At 38.7% G+C, this 17,318-nt stretch overlaps 1 protein-coding gene across 1 annotated transcript in view; it reads left to right on the forward strand.

Moving 5' to 3' along the window:
• Positions 1–17,318, forward strand: part of LOC146000589 (uncharacterized) — a 39,251-nt gene that overhangs the window by 8,611 nt on the left and 13,322 nt on the right. Inside the window, exons 4-5 of the mRNA XM_083138342.1 lie at positions 153–924; positions 12,121–12,291. Coding sequence (XP_082994468.1) covers positions 153–924; positions 12,121–12,291 — 943 coding nt within the window. The remainder of the gene's footprint in view (positions 1–152; positions 925–12,120; positions 12,292–17,318) is intronic.

Consider the following 17,318-nt stretch of genomic DNA (forward strand, 5'->3'; position numbering starts at 1 on the left):
AGACCTCGTACATGAATTGATAGTGTAATAATACAATATATATTTTTGAATTAAGACATCAGTGTGGAATGTAACATTTTTTCTATATTTTTGTTAATGATTTTTGTCACTAAATTTACCATGTAGCTTAGAATTATTATTCTTTTTCTCAGGCTTGACAGTGTAGTTTTTCGTCGGCGCCAGGGTGATAGAAATGCAGCACGCATCAAAACAAGATTGTCAGACACTCTACGTGCTTCTCATTCACAGCGGCAGAATACATCACATGTAAAGCAGATCGGAGGCGTAGAACATTCGTCACCTTCAGCAGAAAAGTCCAGCATGCATTTGGCACCTTCCCAGCATGCAAAGTTTCTGCATGAAGCAGAAGTGCAAGCAAGTACACCTTACAATGACAGTGCAGTGACATCTAGTCCAACTATATGTGAATATCAGCAGTACAGACATTCTACCAAACCCAAACGAATGTATGTGTCCGAAAGTGAAGATGAAGATGATGAACCAACTCCTCAGGGAAATGTTGCAACACTGTACTCTAAGAGAATGAAAGCCCAGTTTCTTGCTATGAAAAGCACGAGCTCTCCTAATAATACTCAAGGTCCTGACGCACTTTCAAACTCTTCGAAAAAAGAGAAATCTCATCAGGGTGTTGCCGGTGAGAAGGCAAGTGAATCAAGTGGCAAGTGTTCTAGTGAGAAACAAGCTAGTGAAAGGCCAAATGAAGCAGCCATTAGTTCTGTGAGACTCGGGAAAACAGACAATCATCTTGAAAAGAAGGATGAAGTACACAATGGTTCCTCAAAATTTGCGAGACTATCTCTTTTTGAACAATGTGTGAAGAAAAAGTTTGTACGTAGTGTTGGTTCCTCACGTGAAACAGCCATTCGCAACCAGCATCAAAGTACAAATGAAATACATGCACAGGTAAGAATGAAAATAGTTTGTGTTCAGATCAAGATTTGAAGTTAGTGAATACAAATATCAATATGTAAATATAACTTATTATGGGGAGCCTATCTTGATCCAATAAATTACTAGGAATGGCTAGGCCTTTCACATGAGGTACGGTGTTGACATTCCAATTAGAGGAAGAAGGAAAATTTGGATAATTTACTCAAGAAATTCCTTTTTAGGGAGCCACTGTTGCCCCACATTAATCCAAAGTGAATAAAAAAATTCCAAAATGTAGCACTTCTCTGTACAGTCATAGACATTTCTGGGTCGTAACAATTCCATTCACTTTCAACTTAGAATTGTCTGTAACTGTATATAATTTTGCAAAGAAAATTGACCCACACCGTGCCATACAGTCTGAGGTGCCAGGCTTACCTACGACTGGTGGTTCGTTGTGCGGACTACATGTCACCCCGTAACTGGTTGGATAATCATACACCTATGCTAAGGTATGTGGGAGTGAGTTAGTAGGTAGGCCCTGGCCCTCAAGGGTTGTTGCACCACTAGTTATGTTATAGTTGAAAAATGTCCCTTAGTTTGTTATAAAAACGTTAATAGCAAAAATTTAGTAATGCTTTCTATCGATAAATAGGCTGTTGGTTCAACCAATGACTATGTAACCAAGTGCTTCGCCCTTTGTGAGTACGTACTTAAATGTTATTTGCCACGGCTACAGATATCTTAATCTCAGGGGGATAGGTTCTTTATTCGAGAATTCCAAATAAGAAAGCATTTTATAGCCAAGAGGATATAGTTAAATGTGGATCTATATTCTGAGAACTATACAAAATACAGAGAAAATATATAGCGAAACTTGTATATACATTGAAATATATAACAAATATATGTATAATCGATATGAAAACTACTTCTTTTCTTCTCACAATTTTGGGGAAAAGGCTTCTTCTTCTATTCTTCCTTCTTTGTTTGGGAAAAGGCTTCTTCTTCTTTCATCAATTTCTTGTATGATAAAATATGGAAAGGCTCGTTCTTCTTTCATCAATTTCTTCTATAGGAAATAAAGGCTTCTTCTTTCGTCAATTTCTTCTATGACAAAATATATATGAATGGCTTCTTCTTTCTTCAATTTCCACTTCTTTTCTTTGGTAAAAGGATAATCTTCTTTTTCTTTCTTCTACCTTTTATGACAATCTCTTTCTTCTATTTACAAAAGATAGTCATCCCCTTTTATTCATCGCTGTTTCTTATTTCCTCTATTCATATCAATTCTTATTTCTTCTTTCAGCAGCAATTCTTATTATCTTCTACATTCCGACGAGATATTCTTATATTCTCGATAAATTCTTCTATTTATTCTTTCCACAGCAAATTCTTATTTCTTCTATTCTTCTTTGCCACTGGAAAAAGTCTTATTTCTCTCATTTATCACAAATATTTCTCTTTACCATATCTCTTCTCAATAATATAGACAAATCATTATGCTGCATTCCTTGTAGAGAATTGAACCAAAGCTATAGAGGATTTTTAGGGGCGTCTAATCTGACAATAGTGCCTCCTCCTAAAACAATAACCAAGGGAAATAACCAGGATCGCTAATAACAAGCGCTGCCGATGGCCCAGTGCGACTAATAAAGAGCGCAACTGTAAAGTGCTTCGGGGCGTCTAATTTGACAACAGCGCCACCGGGGACAAGCAACCAAAACATGGCGACGTTCTCCTCGCCAGAGAATCATAAAGAGATAAGATTTCTGAATTCGTTCGCTTACTTAATAACTTTCCTAAATGTTTCATATGCGGCCATATTCTTAATTATTTTAATTTACTATATACAACATTCTATTTATTTCTTTTATAGTATTTGAACTCTTCTTTTATATATTTCTCAATTTACTATAATATATATAATCCCTCTTCTCCGCTCTAAGTTTTTTTATAATTTCCTTTGCTCCTCTTTATATAGCGTGCTGCCATCTCTCGTCGATTCCGAGAAACCATTCCTCCTTGCAACTTTCATTGTGTCATCGAAACTGGCACGTGACACAAGTGACTTGATTTTACATACTCTCCTTGAGAAACTTACTTTTTTAGATTTTTGATTGAAAAAAATTGCAAAAAAAAATATTTTTGAAAGCTTGAAGTTTCCCAGAAAAATGCATTCTTTTAAACGTTTGTCTGTCCCTGTTTAACTTCTATGTAGTGCACAGTGTGGGAAACAGATAGTGTAACCCAGTTATTGTTTTTCTCCTTTGGGCAATATATTATTGAATTATTATAAACAAAACTTTGAATGGTTGTAGGACTTTAATAGTACTACATTGTAGGATTTTTAAAATTCATTTCTGATTATTACAGAGCCATAAGGGCTCTTCAGATAGGTTTTTTTCCTTGTAAAATTGAAATTTTCTTCTAATTAGAAAGAAATGCAAAACTAACTGGCCAAATACATCTCCAGACTGGCAGAGGGGTGGGAATCACAGTCTCTGATTTTCCTGAAATATGTGAAACTGCGAGAGAATCCGAGAAATAAGTTTTTTAATTATTTTTTTTATTTTAATTTTCACTCGAGATATAGCTGCTCAGAGTTGATCATGCGGCAGCCATTTTGAATCTGTCAAATCTTTTAAATTGTAATATCTTCTCAACAAATAGAGATAAATGGATAAATCTTTTTTTGTTTTGAAGTATTTGTGTTTCTACATATTATAAACACTATCTCCATAACCTACATTGGGATGAACAGCAATTAAAAAATTAACATTTTTTTTTTGAAAAATTCTTTATCTGAAAAACACCAATCTCAAAAATTTTAAAAATATTACAGGAGTTGTATATTTAAGGTTACTACACATCCTGAAAAGGGGAGCATGCCATTTTGATTTTTTGATGAATTTTTAATGAATTTTTAAAAAAATCCAGTTTCGGACAAATTTGGAACCGTGGAAATGTTACATTATTACACTTATAAATTGTTTTATGCAATATATATTATGCATCCATGCTATAAGACACTGTTTACTGAAGCAATTAAATAAAACAAAAAACAGTTCTAATATAACAAAGACAGTGCAACTATTATCCTAGTCCATTATAAGCACTGAACAGTTGCTGAATAGATTTAGTGTCAGCATCTAGGATGGAATAAACTCTTACTGATGCACCAACAGGGACAGGAGGATCAATTGTCTTTAGAATGTCATGCAACTGGACAGAACATGTGTGATAAGCTTGCTGTTTCTTGTCAGGAAAGCGGTACCCACTGGATGGGCCATGCGGCAGCTTAAAGTTAACAGTAACTTCCTGTAACTCATTGCTGTCCTGTGTAACTTCTGCCACCCACCACTCACCTTCATACACACAGGCCACAAACATTCCATTCTTTATACTTTGGAGATCATGCAGTTTAACAGCTGTTATATCCTCACTGTTGCCAAATGAAACATATTGAATGATGCTTCCCGCTGTTCGCTGTTCTTGAAATGGATAGCTTGTTTCCATCATAAGCCCACACATGAGATTTTTGGATTCCTTTCACTGGTCCAATTGTTTTCCAATCTTACAGTTTTCTAGCTCGAAAATCTTCCACTCATCTTTGCGTAAAAGTATCAACCTGATTGCAGTAGTGTACTGTGTAACGGTTTGAACAAAGTCTGTTGCACTCTGAATTGCCTGTATTACAGGCTTAGATAGATTGTGTTTAGTGGCATGATGTTTCACTAGATAGATTGTGTTTAGTGGCATGATGTTTCACTAGATTGTGTTTAGTGGCATGATGTTTCACTAGACCTCTGACCCCATCACATGGTCTTTTTCCATGTCCAGTTGCACTAAAAATTCATTCTGAGGGAGCTGGTGATTTTGAAAGTTCATAAAGTACCGTGCGTCCATTTCGATCTGCAGCCGAGAGATCGGGAGAAGCGTGGCGGGCTGCGCTGACGGAGATGCCGACATTTGCGGCCTGAAATGCCCGCTTATTTTTATGGACATATGCAGACATTTATATAAATATTGCAAAACGAGCACTAACCTGGGTTATAAGAGTATGGTTTTTGCAGACATTTATATAAATATTGCAAAACGAGCACTAACCTGGGTTATAAGAGTATGGTTTTAATTTTAGTAGCTTAGTGGCTGTATGTGCTGATGATTTTGACACTCCCATCTCCTGTGAAACACGGCGTAGAGGTTTGTTTGGATAACTTTCTAACGCTGCCCCAATTTCATCGAGTTCATCGAGGAAGCTCACGAAAACCATTGACTTTTAATGGTTTCGTCGGCAGCGTAATCTTGATACAGTGTTGCACATTCGAAACCTCCAAACGATCCCCATCGACACAAAACTCTTTCAAGGATATAAACTTAAGCAGGACGTTGCTGGTCAAAACTATGATTAAAATGTTTTATTATCTGTGACTCTTATCGTCACTTCTAAAGCGTATTTTTTTGTGTATATAATTGCAGAACTTGGATGAATTACAGATGATGAATTATAACCCAGGTTAGTGCTCGTTTTGCAATATTTATATAAATGTCTGGATATGTCCGTAAAAATAAGCGAGCATTACAGGCCGCAAATGTCGGCATCTCCGCCAGCGCCGCCCGCCACGCTTCTCCCGATCTCTCGGCTGCAGATCGAAATGGACGCACGGTAGAAATCTGTTTTTAAAGTGACTAGCGGCCCCATCTGAGATTATGCTAGTTCAGTTGGTTTAATACCAAGGTTTTCTTTGAACTTCTGAAGTACTAATAAAGCATGAGAAGAATTGTGTTCTGTGTCATCACTAATAATTGCAAAACTTGTTGTCTCATTGTTGAAATAGGTCACTGCTGTAAAAATCGATATTAGGTTATTCTGCCAGTGGTAGCCCTGTACTTCTCCTGATAGATCAACAGTCCAATTCTCTGCAAAATCACAATGAATGACAATGTCGGGCAGATGTTTTTGATTCGTCTTTAGTACGGGAGCTGTGTTTTCTTCGAACATTTTTCATATAAATATGGGTTACGACCTTCACAGTCCATTTTGAAAATTCTTGAAGTAAATAATCGATTGTCACTGCTTTTTACAAGTTGACAGCCTTGCCATGTTGTGTAGCTTACTTCATCATTCTCTTCTGCTGCTTCTTCAAGTCGTAAGGTTTGTAGAGTTACTCCACCCTGACCTGAACATTTGTGACATTCTTGTAATAAGCATGATTCACTCTCCATAGGACACACAACTAATGATAACACCTTACTCTCAAGACTGTCCGAGCAATCATTTTCTTGCAGCAGGTTTTTCTGAGTAACTACACAGAGATTGAAGTTTTGTACAGTACACACACACACACAAACATCTCTTGTTGGATGTGGTTGGATGCAAAGAGAAACATTTTGTTCTATCTTTATTTCTGGATACTCATGTTTAAAAAGACTGTATGTTCCACTAATACTCCTTGTCATATAGCGTTTTATTTTGGGAATTCTTTGACCATTTTCCAGCACAGTAACAGTATCCTTTTTATTAGCACTCTGCCTTGTACAGTCCCATTTATCGTCTTTGTAAAATGATACTGCTGTTTGTAAGTCCTTGGCCATAATGGGATGTCCTTTCTCCACCACCAATCTTCGTGATTTGTCAATCATGTGTTTGGTAGAATTTGGGATGTGTTCTAATATCTGCTGTTTAGTAACAGATCTGGGAACAATAGACATAACTTGAACCTTTTGGTTGTAAGTTGTGCATGACTCAACAGCTGTATTTATATTTTTTAACCATAATTCACAACACTCACATTGTGGAATAACATTATTTTCTGCCAAAGGGGAGGTCGATTCAGCTTGAAAAATTCTGGACAGACTCCTTCCAGTTTACACATCTGCTGCTGTTACAAGCTCTTTTAGTTTTCTTCTTACATATGATTGTGGATTGCCTTTCAGGTAACCAGGCACTCTAACTGGTGCTGATGCTGTTGTATTTACCTGCTGCAACTCTTCATTTTCAGAGACAAAGGGTATGTTACTGCCGTCTTCAGTTAACAGTAGTAGGTGGCTCATATTCTTCATTACGTAATCTATTGTAGCATTTGGAGCACAAGTGATGCACTCCGTCATTAGGGAACCTCTCAGAAAACACATCACTTAGATCTCCAACCACAAAAGTCTGGTCTTTTGCTTGTGTTGTAACACACATGGCCGTAATCTGCACATTTAATTCTGTTCTGTCCCCATTGTGAAGCCATTTTTTTCCTTTCAGCAGACTGGTTACAAAAAGTTATGAATTGGGATCCTATGTAATCACCTACAATGAGTAATCCTTGCACAAAAGCTTTAAAGTACTGCTGGACCACAAATTTGGTGAACTGCTCTCTCTTTGTTTGCCTGTTGACAACTGAACTGTGAACTCCATGTGTCCTCCCTTTTATATGGTAGGCCAAACATCCAGAATTATCTAAAAAATTCAAGAAGGTTCTGTTACAATCTGGAATTATCTGGAAGGTTGCAGAATGTTCTAGAAGGTTCTGTTACATTCCGTAATTATCTGGAAGGTTCCAGACAGTTCTAGAAGGTTCTGTTACATTCTGGAAGATTCCAGATTGATCCAGACATTTCCACGATTCCAAATTTGTCCGAAAATGGATTTTTGAAAAAAATCATTAAAAATTCGAGAAGCAAAATGGCATGCTCCCTTTTTCAGAATATGTAGTACCCTTAGATATAGAACTCCTGTAATATTTTTAGAATTTTTGAGATTTTTAATAAGAAAATTGTTTTTTTTTTTTAAAAATTGCTGTTCCAATGTTGATTTTGGAGATATTATGTAGAAACACAAATATTTCAAAACAAAAAAAAAATCATCCATTTATCTCTATTTGTTGAGAAGATATTGGAATTTAAAAAATTTGACAGATCCAAAAAGGGGTCATTCCATGCCAAATCAACAAAAAGAAAGTGTCATTTCTGACCCGACCATCTCGAATTTTTCTGAAACTCTACTACTTGGTAGTCTTCATGAAGATATGAAATCCTGAGAAATTTTAGCTTCCTCTGTGGCGTAGTTATGGAGTTTTGGGGGCTTGAAAATACAAAAAGTTGTCAAAAAGTTGCTGTCAAAGAATTGGGATTTCCATAATAATAATAAAAATAATAAATAGTGAATGGATGTATTGTTGCTTGACCATTATTCCAGTGAAAACCTTGTGAGGCATCTTGCAACACAGGAGTAATTTTCTACAGAATCACAAAGTACAATGTAGTGCCTATCAAGAACTGTTTCTTTTAAATGCTTGAGAAATTAAGCTTGTTGGCATGAAAGAATTTTCGATCAGGTGAAAAAAATTTTCGACTAGAATTTCTATGAATTCTGCAGGCTTCATTGATGTTTCAAGTATTGATCTGTCTGTGGATATCCACTGTTTGTTCCTGCTTTGGTGTTAATTTCCAGGTGATACTTATTAATTTCAAAATATGGACTGTCAAGGTGATCAAGGTATCTCATTTAAAAAAGTCCTCTCAAATTAAAACTGTCACGCTAAAAACACTATTCAACATTCTACCACACTTGTTTCAAACAAGACTACTGCACACATTCTTCACTTTCTAGTTGCAGAAATATTGCACATTAGCAAGTCTGCAATGCAATAGTGCAGTGTTGCAAACTCCCACTAGAAATGACCAGCTGAAAAAAATACACCGATACTAATTAAATTGTTTTTCTTTAATTCTCCCATAATCGTCCCAACTTCAAATTCGGTTATGTTATAGTGTAGCCTTGTGTTAACAATATATTTCAGTTCCAAGGAAATCGCAGGTATGCATCTTCAAAAGTTCAAGGTCCAAAGTCAAAGTGGATGACCTTGAAAAGATTTTATTCTAAATATAGTGATGTGAAACACCATTGGAAAGCTTATTTCATGTCCTTTCAAACAAGACTACAACCATCTCTGTACGTCAATTAGGGTAAGAGCAATTATCCATGAAAGTCTGTGGCGCAGACTAAAAATTGACAATCTTTTGTATTTTCAAGCCCCAAAAACTCCATAACTACGCCACACAGGAAGGTACAATTTCTCAGGATTTCATATCTCATGAAGACTACCAAATAGTAGAGTTTCAGAAAATTCTGAGATGGTCGGGTTGTGAACTTTGTTGATTTGGCATGGAATGACCCAAAGTCTGCTGCACTGTCAACTTTGAACAGCTATATCTCGAGTAAAAATTAAAATTCTCTCACAGTTTCACATATTAAAATTTCAGGAAAAGTAGAGACGATGATTTTCCCATTTTCATTTTCCCTGCCTGTCTGGAGATGGATTGGGTCAACTGTCTACAACTGTCTACAGCAAATAGTTTTCCTTCTACGACACTTTTTGGTGCAGCCCTGTAAGTTTGATAACCTCTTGGCACAAGAGGTTTACAGGCAGGAGATGCTCCAATGTGATAAATGTTAATACTTATGCTCTGTCTGTAGACTAGTCTGCACCACGAAAACAGTGCAGTCAATGTTGGAGCTTCCCCTTGCCTCCTCCACACCACTGACCCTCCAGGGTAGCCATGCTTCTTCTAAGCTGCTCAGTCGACAATTCACGCTTTGTAAGTTTGCATCTTCGCTGGTGTATTGTGTACAGATTATTTGGTTTTTACATTAATTATCAATGACATTGAGGAGAAGCATCCTATGTGCGGTACAATAGCAGGTAGAAGTGATGGTGGTGTACGTGCCTGGCGAACGGACATTAAAAAACAATGTAAGGTAATCATTGGAAACGTTTACAAGTTTTTGAAAATCCAAAAATATAACGAAGAACCAGGAAGAACATCAACTTTGTAGAAGTACAAAACCTGACGACAGAAGCATGTGGGATTTCTGAAAAGTGTACAACACATCAGCATACTTTAACTTCGGCAGAGGCTCGAGGTGTGAATGTTATCTTCGAGTCAACAAGAATGAGTTACAAATGGAATTGCAAAAACACTGAATTGGACGACTTTAACATGTGCTTTGATGTAGTAGCGGCTGTCTCTACAAAGATCAACCGCTGCTCTCTCTCGTTTGCCAGCATTGTTGTTAAGAATTGCTTCCCCTTTTGTTTCTTCAGCCCTTTGTCGTTTTCAGTTTACATTTTATAACCACTTTCTTGAAGTGTAAGCATAATATAGTATGCCCCTTAATTTGAATCCGCATTCCCCTCAGCACCCCTAGATGATTAATCCTGGTGCCGCCACTGTTATAGAGAGAGATTGTGATGATTCTTACTATGGACCAAGTACAATTATGTGGACTTATGGGAAATATTTTGTTCCCCCAGTAAGAAAATATAGCCGGGCATACGTCACAGGCAACGCTCAGATGATCGCAAGATCGATGCGCATCAAAATTCCTTTAAGTAAAACATAAATGATATTTGAGATGTCACTCTAAAGATGTTGTATGTGTTCTCAAAATTAATTTCAATGTCTTATTACAAACTTTCTTGCTGAAAGTTTTTACATGCAAATAGAATGCGAGTTAGCCAGCGACAATATTTTACAATACGTAACCCGAAATTGTGATTCTTGGAACATTTTACTCTTTTACTTCACATGCTTATACATTTTGTGTATAAAATATGTACTGTTGGCATCTATGAACCTTAAGAATGTTCCACTATTTTTTTCAACCCTCTTTTCATTATTTTTTAGTTTGAAGTAAACATATAATCTACTCGTGAATTTCGTGGAAACATGTTGTCATTTTTTTTCTGAATGGCCAAGAAACTATTTCAGGGTAAAAATACATCGTAACGTTCTTTACGTTAAGTACTATTTTCTAACATTTTTTTCGGAATTATTATTGAAAGTTGATATTGTTGCTTACTGGCAACACTGTAGGTGGGTGACCTTGACTGGACAGTTTTCGTGGTGGGGACTCCAGATGAAAAATAAGTGAAATTATACATATTTCAAACAATACCCACAATTTCCCAGGTGAAGTTCTGTGTTTCCAAGTTGCAGTTTTTGTGGTGATTTTGATTAATTTCAAAGGCAGTGAAATGCATTGTGAGAGTCCTTTCGTGCTTGCTATTCTTCCTTATTTAACCTTTAAGTGCCGAGCATGTTTTTAGCGGGAAGTTTAAAATTGCACAAGGTTTTAAATAAAAATGTATATCTTGGTTACTACAAATGCTAGAGTTACAAATTATAATTAGTTTCTTTCAGTACAGTTACGAACCTACAAGACAGCTACAAGCCTCTGGTAAAAAAAAAAAAAAAAAACTTTTTTAATTTACCAAGAAGAATATGATGAAATTTAAAATTTTGTAATTTTTTATGAACATTGTTGCAACTGTATGTAGGTAATGCCAGGACATGAGGGTTCAAAACAGTACCTGCATATTGCCCGATATGTGTTCCATTCTCATTGCAAGAATTGCACACTCTGAGAAAAAATGAAATTAAACTACTGCTTCCTAATATAATGCTTCTAGGCTCGTGTAGTGCTCAAAACATGTATCTCCGAACATTACCTGGGTCACAGCATGCTCCGAAAGTTGAAAAAACCTAAATTGACAGAAATGTCAATCACATCCTGGTGTTTAAGGGTTAATGTATGTATTGAAGGTAATGAACTTTGCCTTAGACAACAAACAGATTGTTCAAACATTTACTTGAGCTGCATTGGAAGTGAAAAATGTTAGCTGGGGGGAAGTTTGGTCAAGCATTGGGCTAGTTTGGGGGAACATCCTAGGATTTACACAGTGACAGACAGCTGGGCAGATGCTTTGCAAAGATTTAGCTAACTGGGGATACCATCCTCCTGTACTTCGAGCACTGATAAGAATTATACTTTGAGTCATAAAATTAATAGGAAAATGGTAGAATTTTGTACTATACCCTGTCCCAGATATCTGTGTAGCAGGCGAACTAGAACAAGAGTGTCTGTAAGTAGTGACGCGAAACGGGTCCACCAATGAACAGTGAGAGGAATGGGAGAGAGGAATGGGATTGTGTAATGGAGGGGGAGAGGCCACTGGAGTTACCTGGCTTTGCCCACTCGATTTCCCTCCTTCTCTGCTGCTATGCATGGCCCTGCTCCACAGTTAGCTGGGACAAGGTATAGCTTCAAGGCTACTGATAGAAATATTGGTAACAATTACCTACAAAGCTCTTCCATCCCTAATATGTGTATGTAGTCAAATGCAAGCATGGATGTATTATTTTATACTGAAGTAAGTTTATTTCATTATGTAGTTAGAGAGGCCACATTCTCATACGGGAAGAAAGTCAAAAGCAGTGTCCCCAGAACCATTGCATACTGAGAGTGCCATTCAGCAGGTTGAAAGAAGTCTGTCGCGAAGTTCCTCAAGCACAGCCACATCACAACTGGAGGAGATTGTGTTACATACTCCACTTAATCGATGCGTGAGTAATTATTATACTTTTTTTCTCTCTTTGAGATGATTGTCGACCCATCATGGTAGATGCTGATTCAACACCAGCAATTTTCCAATAACTGCAGTAAATTTGCATCCATTTAAGTTAACAGTTCTTTCTGCAGTGCAGTTAGTTATGTTAAACAGCTGGAATCAGGGACGTTGGAATGGGGGGGGGCAGCGGGGACAAAATAGCCCCCCCCCATCCTGGTCACGTGCTAAAAAAATGAGACTATTATTTTCAACTTGTGTTTCGTTTTGAAAAAAATTGGAATAATATTTTCGCACTAGTTAAATGAACGTGCACTCAAGTTTCGATACCAGCAAGAAGTACATGACATAAAGATCCATGTGCATAAGAATCGCAGCCACTTCTTCGCATATCAAGTGTAAGGTGGAATTATCCCCTTAGAAATTCGCAGCTTTGATTTTACAGACAGATGCTGTCAGTGTGAAACAATAAACCCCGCGTACCCTGATTGGAAGGGGGCAGAGAGCAGCCTAATTTTAAATGTCTCCATCTGCAACTACATTCCATGGATGCAAGGGCTCTGAACCAGGGGGGCAGGTGGAGCTTGAGCCTTCTAGGTAAAAAGGTGAAGGTGGGAAAAAATTTGAGACGAATGTGAGACGACGCGGTGGTGGTTTAGTGGCTAGGGCATCTGACTACCACGTGGAGACTCGGGTTTGATTTCTGTGGTGGGTGATCTAAGGTCAGAATTTTTCCGGCCTTATCCCCGCAAGAAGCGGCTCCCGGGCTCACTACCTAAAATGAATGGGTACCTGGGGGCAACCCTGGGTGTTAAATTTAACCAGAGCATGGTGCTGATCACATCACCTCCAAAATGTCAGAGATCGAAAATGTGTGGGTCCTACCCCCACATTCCTTAAATGTGCCTACATGGCATGGTGCGCACGGGTTAAAGAACAAAATCACATGTGAACATAAGAATGAATGATGTTACCTCTCTCTGAGGTCTAAAACTAAGCCATCAGCCCTGAACATGACATTTTAAAAAAAAATATGTAAAGTGCTCCCCTGTGCATAGCACCACACCATGAAGGCGTATAGGGGGTGTGGGGGTAACGCCCCACACTTTCTTGATCCGGTCGTGAGTGGGGGTGATGTGATCAGCATCATGCCCCTGACCACCTTTACCCCCTAGGGTTTCCCACCCAAGATACCCATGTTATTCGACGCTGGGTGGGCGCCGGGGCTGCTTACATCGTTAGAAACTTTCAATAAATCTAAATGGCCAAGAAATGAAAAGTTCTTCCCTTGGTTGTTCCTCCTCTACCCACAAGTGCTTTCAGCATTGCCTGCTGTTAGGAAGCCACAGAGGAGGGGCAGTCACGCCCTAAAGAATGAAACTTCATATATTTCAACTTATCTTGGTTGTGAAGAATATTTTGAAAAATATTTTTGCACTAGATTTGTGAACGTGCACTCAAGTTTCCATTAACAACAAGAAGCTACAATTCACCCACTGAATGCATATCAGCCTTTCTAGACTCACCTCCAACCCCTCGTCCAAGCCATGCCCTCCTACCTCCGTGACACAACCACTTCCTTAACATCATCCAAAACTTACCATCCCTACCACCAAACACCATCCTCACAACAGTTGATGTCACATCCCTCTACACCAATATTCCCCATGCCCATGGCCTCCGTGCCACGGAATCATTCCTTAACAGCTGACCCAAACCCCACAATCCGAGCACTCACACTCACTTCTTGATACAACTAGCCAACCTTGTACTTACCTGCAACAACTTTTGCTTCGGTGACCAACATTACCTGCAGATACGTGGCAGAGCTATGGGTACCCACATGGCCCCCTCTTATGCCAACCTGTTCATGGGCAGGCTGGAACAGGAATTCCGTGACTCCCAGCAACTGAAACCACTCCTCTGGCTAAGATTCATAGATGACATTTTCCTCCTCTGGACACATGGCGAACCCTCCCTCGCTACATTCCTAAACCAACTGAATGACTTCATTACCCTCAAAATTCACCTGACCTTCCTAGATGTGGACATCCAAATTGCGAGGGACCACTTGGAAACCTCCATACACATCAAACCGACCAACCACCTCCAGTATCTCCACTACTCCAGCTCACACCCCTACCACACCAAAAAAGCCATCCCATTTTCCCTTGCTCTCAGAGGCCAGCGCCTCAACTCATCCCCCTCATCCCGCCAAAACTACAACGTACGCCTGCACCAAGCCCTAACCAACCGTGGCTACCCCTCCACCCTCATCAACAAACAAATCACTAGAGCCACCTCCCACAACCGCACCAAACAACCCAAAACCAAACCCCCAGCTCTGATCCCCCAATACCACCCCCACATTACGAAATCAGTCATACCCTCCACTCCCTCCTCCCCATACTGCACAGTGATCCTGACAACAGGGACATCTTTCGGGATAAACCGAGGGTAGTCTTCCGTCGTCCCCCAACCTCCAAAACATCTTGGTCTGAAAAACTCCCACCCCTTCCACACCACTCCCCCCAGCTCACAGGTGCAACAAACCCAGATGCAAGACCTGCCCCATACTTATCACCTCCCCACCCTCCTGATCCCCACAGCGGCAGGTGAGTTCACCCTTCACCTCAAGGGCACCTGCCACTCATCCAACCTGATTTACACCCTCATCTGCCAAATCTGCTGCAACTTCTACTTAGGCGAAACCTCCACCCCCTTGAACCTAAGGATCAATAATCACCGTTCCTCCTCCCAAAACTCCGATTTCACAGTTGCCGCCCACACCAACAGCCATAACACCACCTTCAATAACTGTTTCCGTGTTGCCATCATCCACCTTTTACCCCCCACTCTGTCACATCTTTCCGCAGGGGATGGGAAACTGCCTATATAGCAGGCATGCATGCCACTATACCCCCAGACTCAACCTAGGCAAACAGTAACCCTTTCCTCCTCCCCGAAACTACCCACCCACCTTACAGTAAACATTGGTTAAAGTACTTTTTGTTCTATATCAACTGTTTCTGGCAACACTGACCATAGAGACTCTACGGTCAGTAATCTGTGCGTCTACTCTATGTGACACCGATCTATCTATCTTCTACATTGAAAATGCGACATATATCGCGAAATATAGAACTATTTCTCTTCGTGTGGTAAGTGTTTACTGTCTCCTTCATAATTTGTGTGTGTGTGTGTGTGTGTGTGTATATATATATATATATATATATATATATATATATATATATATATAGTGGATAAAAGCAAGGAGGGCCAAAAGGGCTAAGTAAAAATGAAAGAAGGTAAAAGGAAACACTCACCGGACAGTAGAAAAATTCAAAATTTTCGCTAATTTCATAGCAGAGGAGAAATAGACTGAACCGGAACTTCTTTGATTTTTACTTAGCCCTTTTGGCCCTCCTTGCTTTTATCCTATATATATATATATATATGGTGAAGAGATTGTAAAATCTGGTTGACGGATTTGAAAACCTAACCCCCCCCCCACCCCCACTCCAAAATAAGTTCCGACGTCCCTGGCTGGAATGGTATATCATTGATTTGGTTTATTTTACATCACTTTTCTGCCACTTTGGCTAATTGTAAAGATGAGTATGAGTGATGATATGATGAAATTGAACACTCGCAAAGAACACCATGCCCAGGCTGAAATTTGAACCCGGAAATCCTGGCATGGTAGCATGCTGTGCTAACCACTTCACATGGAGGTCTGCAGATTGGTATTTCATTTGAGTAAAATCAGACAAAAAGGGCAATGAAAAATGATTTCCCGATACATCATGTCGTACATAATTTTCTTCAAGACTGTCTAGAATACATTTTCAATAAATCTGGTATCACAGATTTTAGGTGATTTATCAGACCACAAGTTATACAATAATACTTTTTAAATATAGCATGCAGTTTCAGAGAAACGTACAGGCCAATTTTTTAATATTGTTGCTACGATAACCACTGCAAATTTAAATCTTTTAGACTGACATTTTTTTATAGTGGCTAGATACCATAGAGGTTTGGTTTCGTGTTGTATTTGAGCAATAATAACATTGTACGAGAAAGCAGCAGATTTGCCTGCTTATCGAACAGTTTCCGGAATTTAACTTCTAGCATTGACCCTGTGATGAATGGACCAAATTTGGAGGTAAACATGACAAAGGACCACTCTATGAGGATGTGTGATGTCCGTGCCACAAAAAATCGTAAAATTACAGCATTCGGAAATTTTTTGTGATTATGGGAAATTTCGAAATTTGGGCCTTTGCCCACAAGGCAGGTGTGCCAGCCCCAGCTATGAATAGCTTACAGATGATTCACAGAATAACAAACACAACAATCACGGTCGTATTTTAGATTTTTTATACTACTTTTCTGGTTATTTATTGAAAGATCCTTGTAGTTTGAAATTAGAGATTGGGAAGGATGTATATCACCAGCCAACTGTTATCCCAGCATCTATTAAACATTGGAGAAACTATTTTCTGATATGGGGACATTTTAGATATCACTGTAAGTTCATTGCTAATTAACGTCCTGTGTGTAAACCTTACACTAGGGGTTACCAAACTTTTTGGTTTCACGGCGCCCTTAGTGAGTCAAGATTTTTCCGCATCACCCAAGACAGAATGTAAGGTCTATCTAACACTTGCTACACTCAGTATGGTTAGGTTGCTTGCCTGAAGTTAAAAATTTCAAATTCAGAAACATTTTATGTGTAAAAAGTACTAAATAAGCACATATTTGAATTGATGCGATGGTCCGATTCTAAAACCATGTGTAAACTAAGAAGTAAGCGTCATTTCAGTGAAAATATTGGAACATTTTGGAGCACCCCTGTAAACCAGCCACGGCACACACTTTGGGAACCACTGCCTTAGAAATGGACTGCTTTCTGAGATATTATCTTTAAACCCCAGGGCAGTTTTCAGTAACTGAAACTTAAAAAGGGTGTCCCAACAAGAATGCCAGATTTAATAATGTGAGAAAATTTTATTTTCATGA

This window comes from Lepisma saccharinum, chromosome 16 (genome assembly GCF_977018435.1).
Source record: "Lepisma saccharinum chromosome 16, izLepSacc3.1, whole genome shotgun sequence".
Taxonomy (NCBI): Eukaryota; Metazoa; Arthropoda; class Insecta; order Zygentoma; family Lepismatidae; genus Lepisma; species Lepisma saccharinum.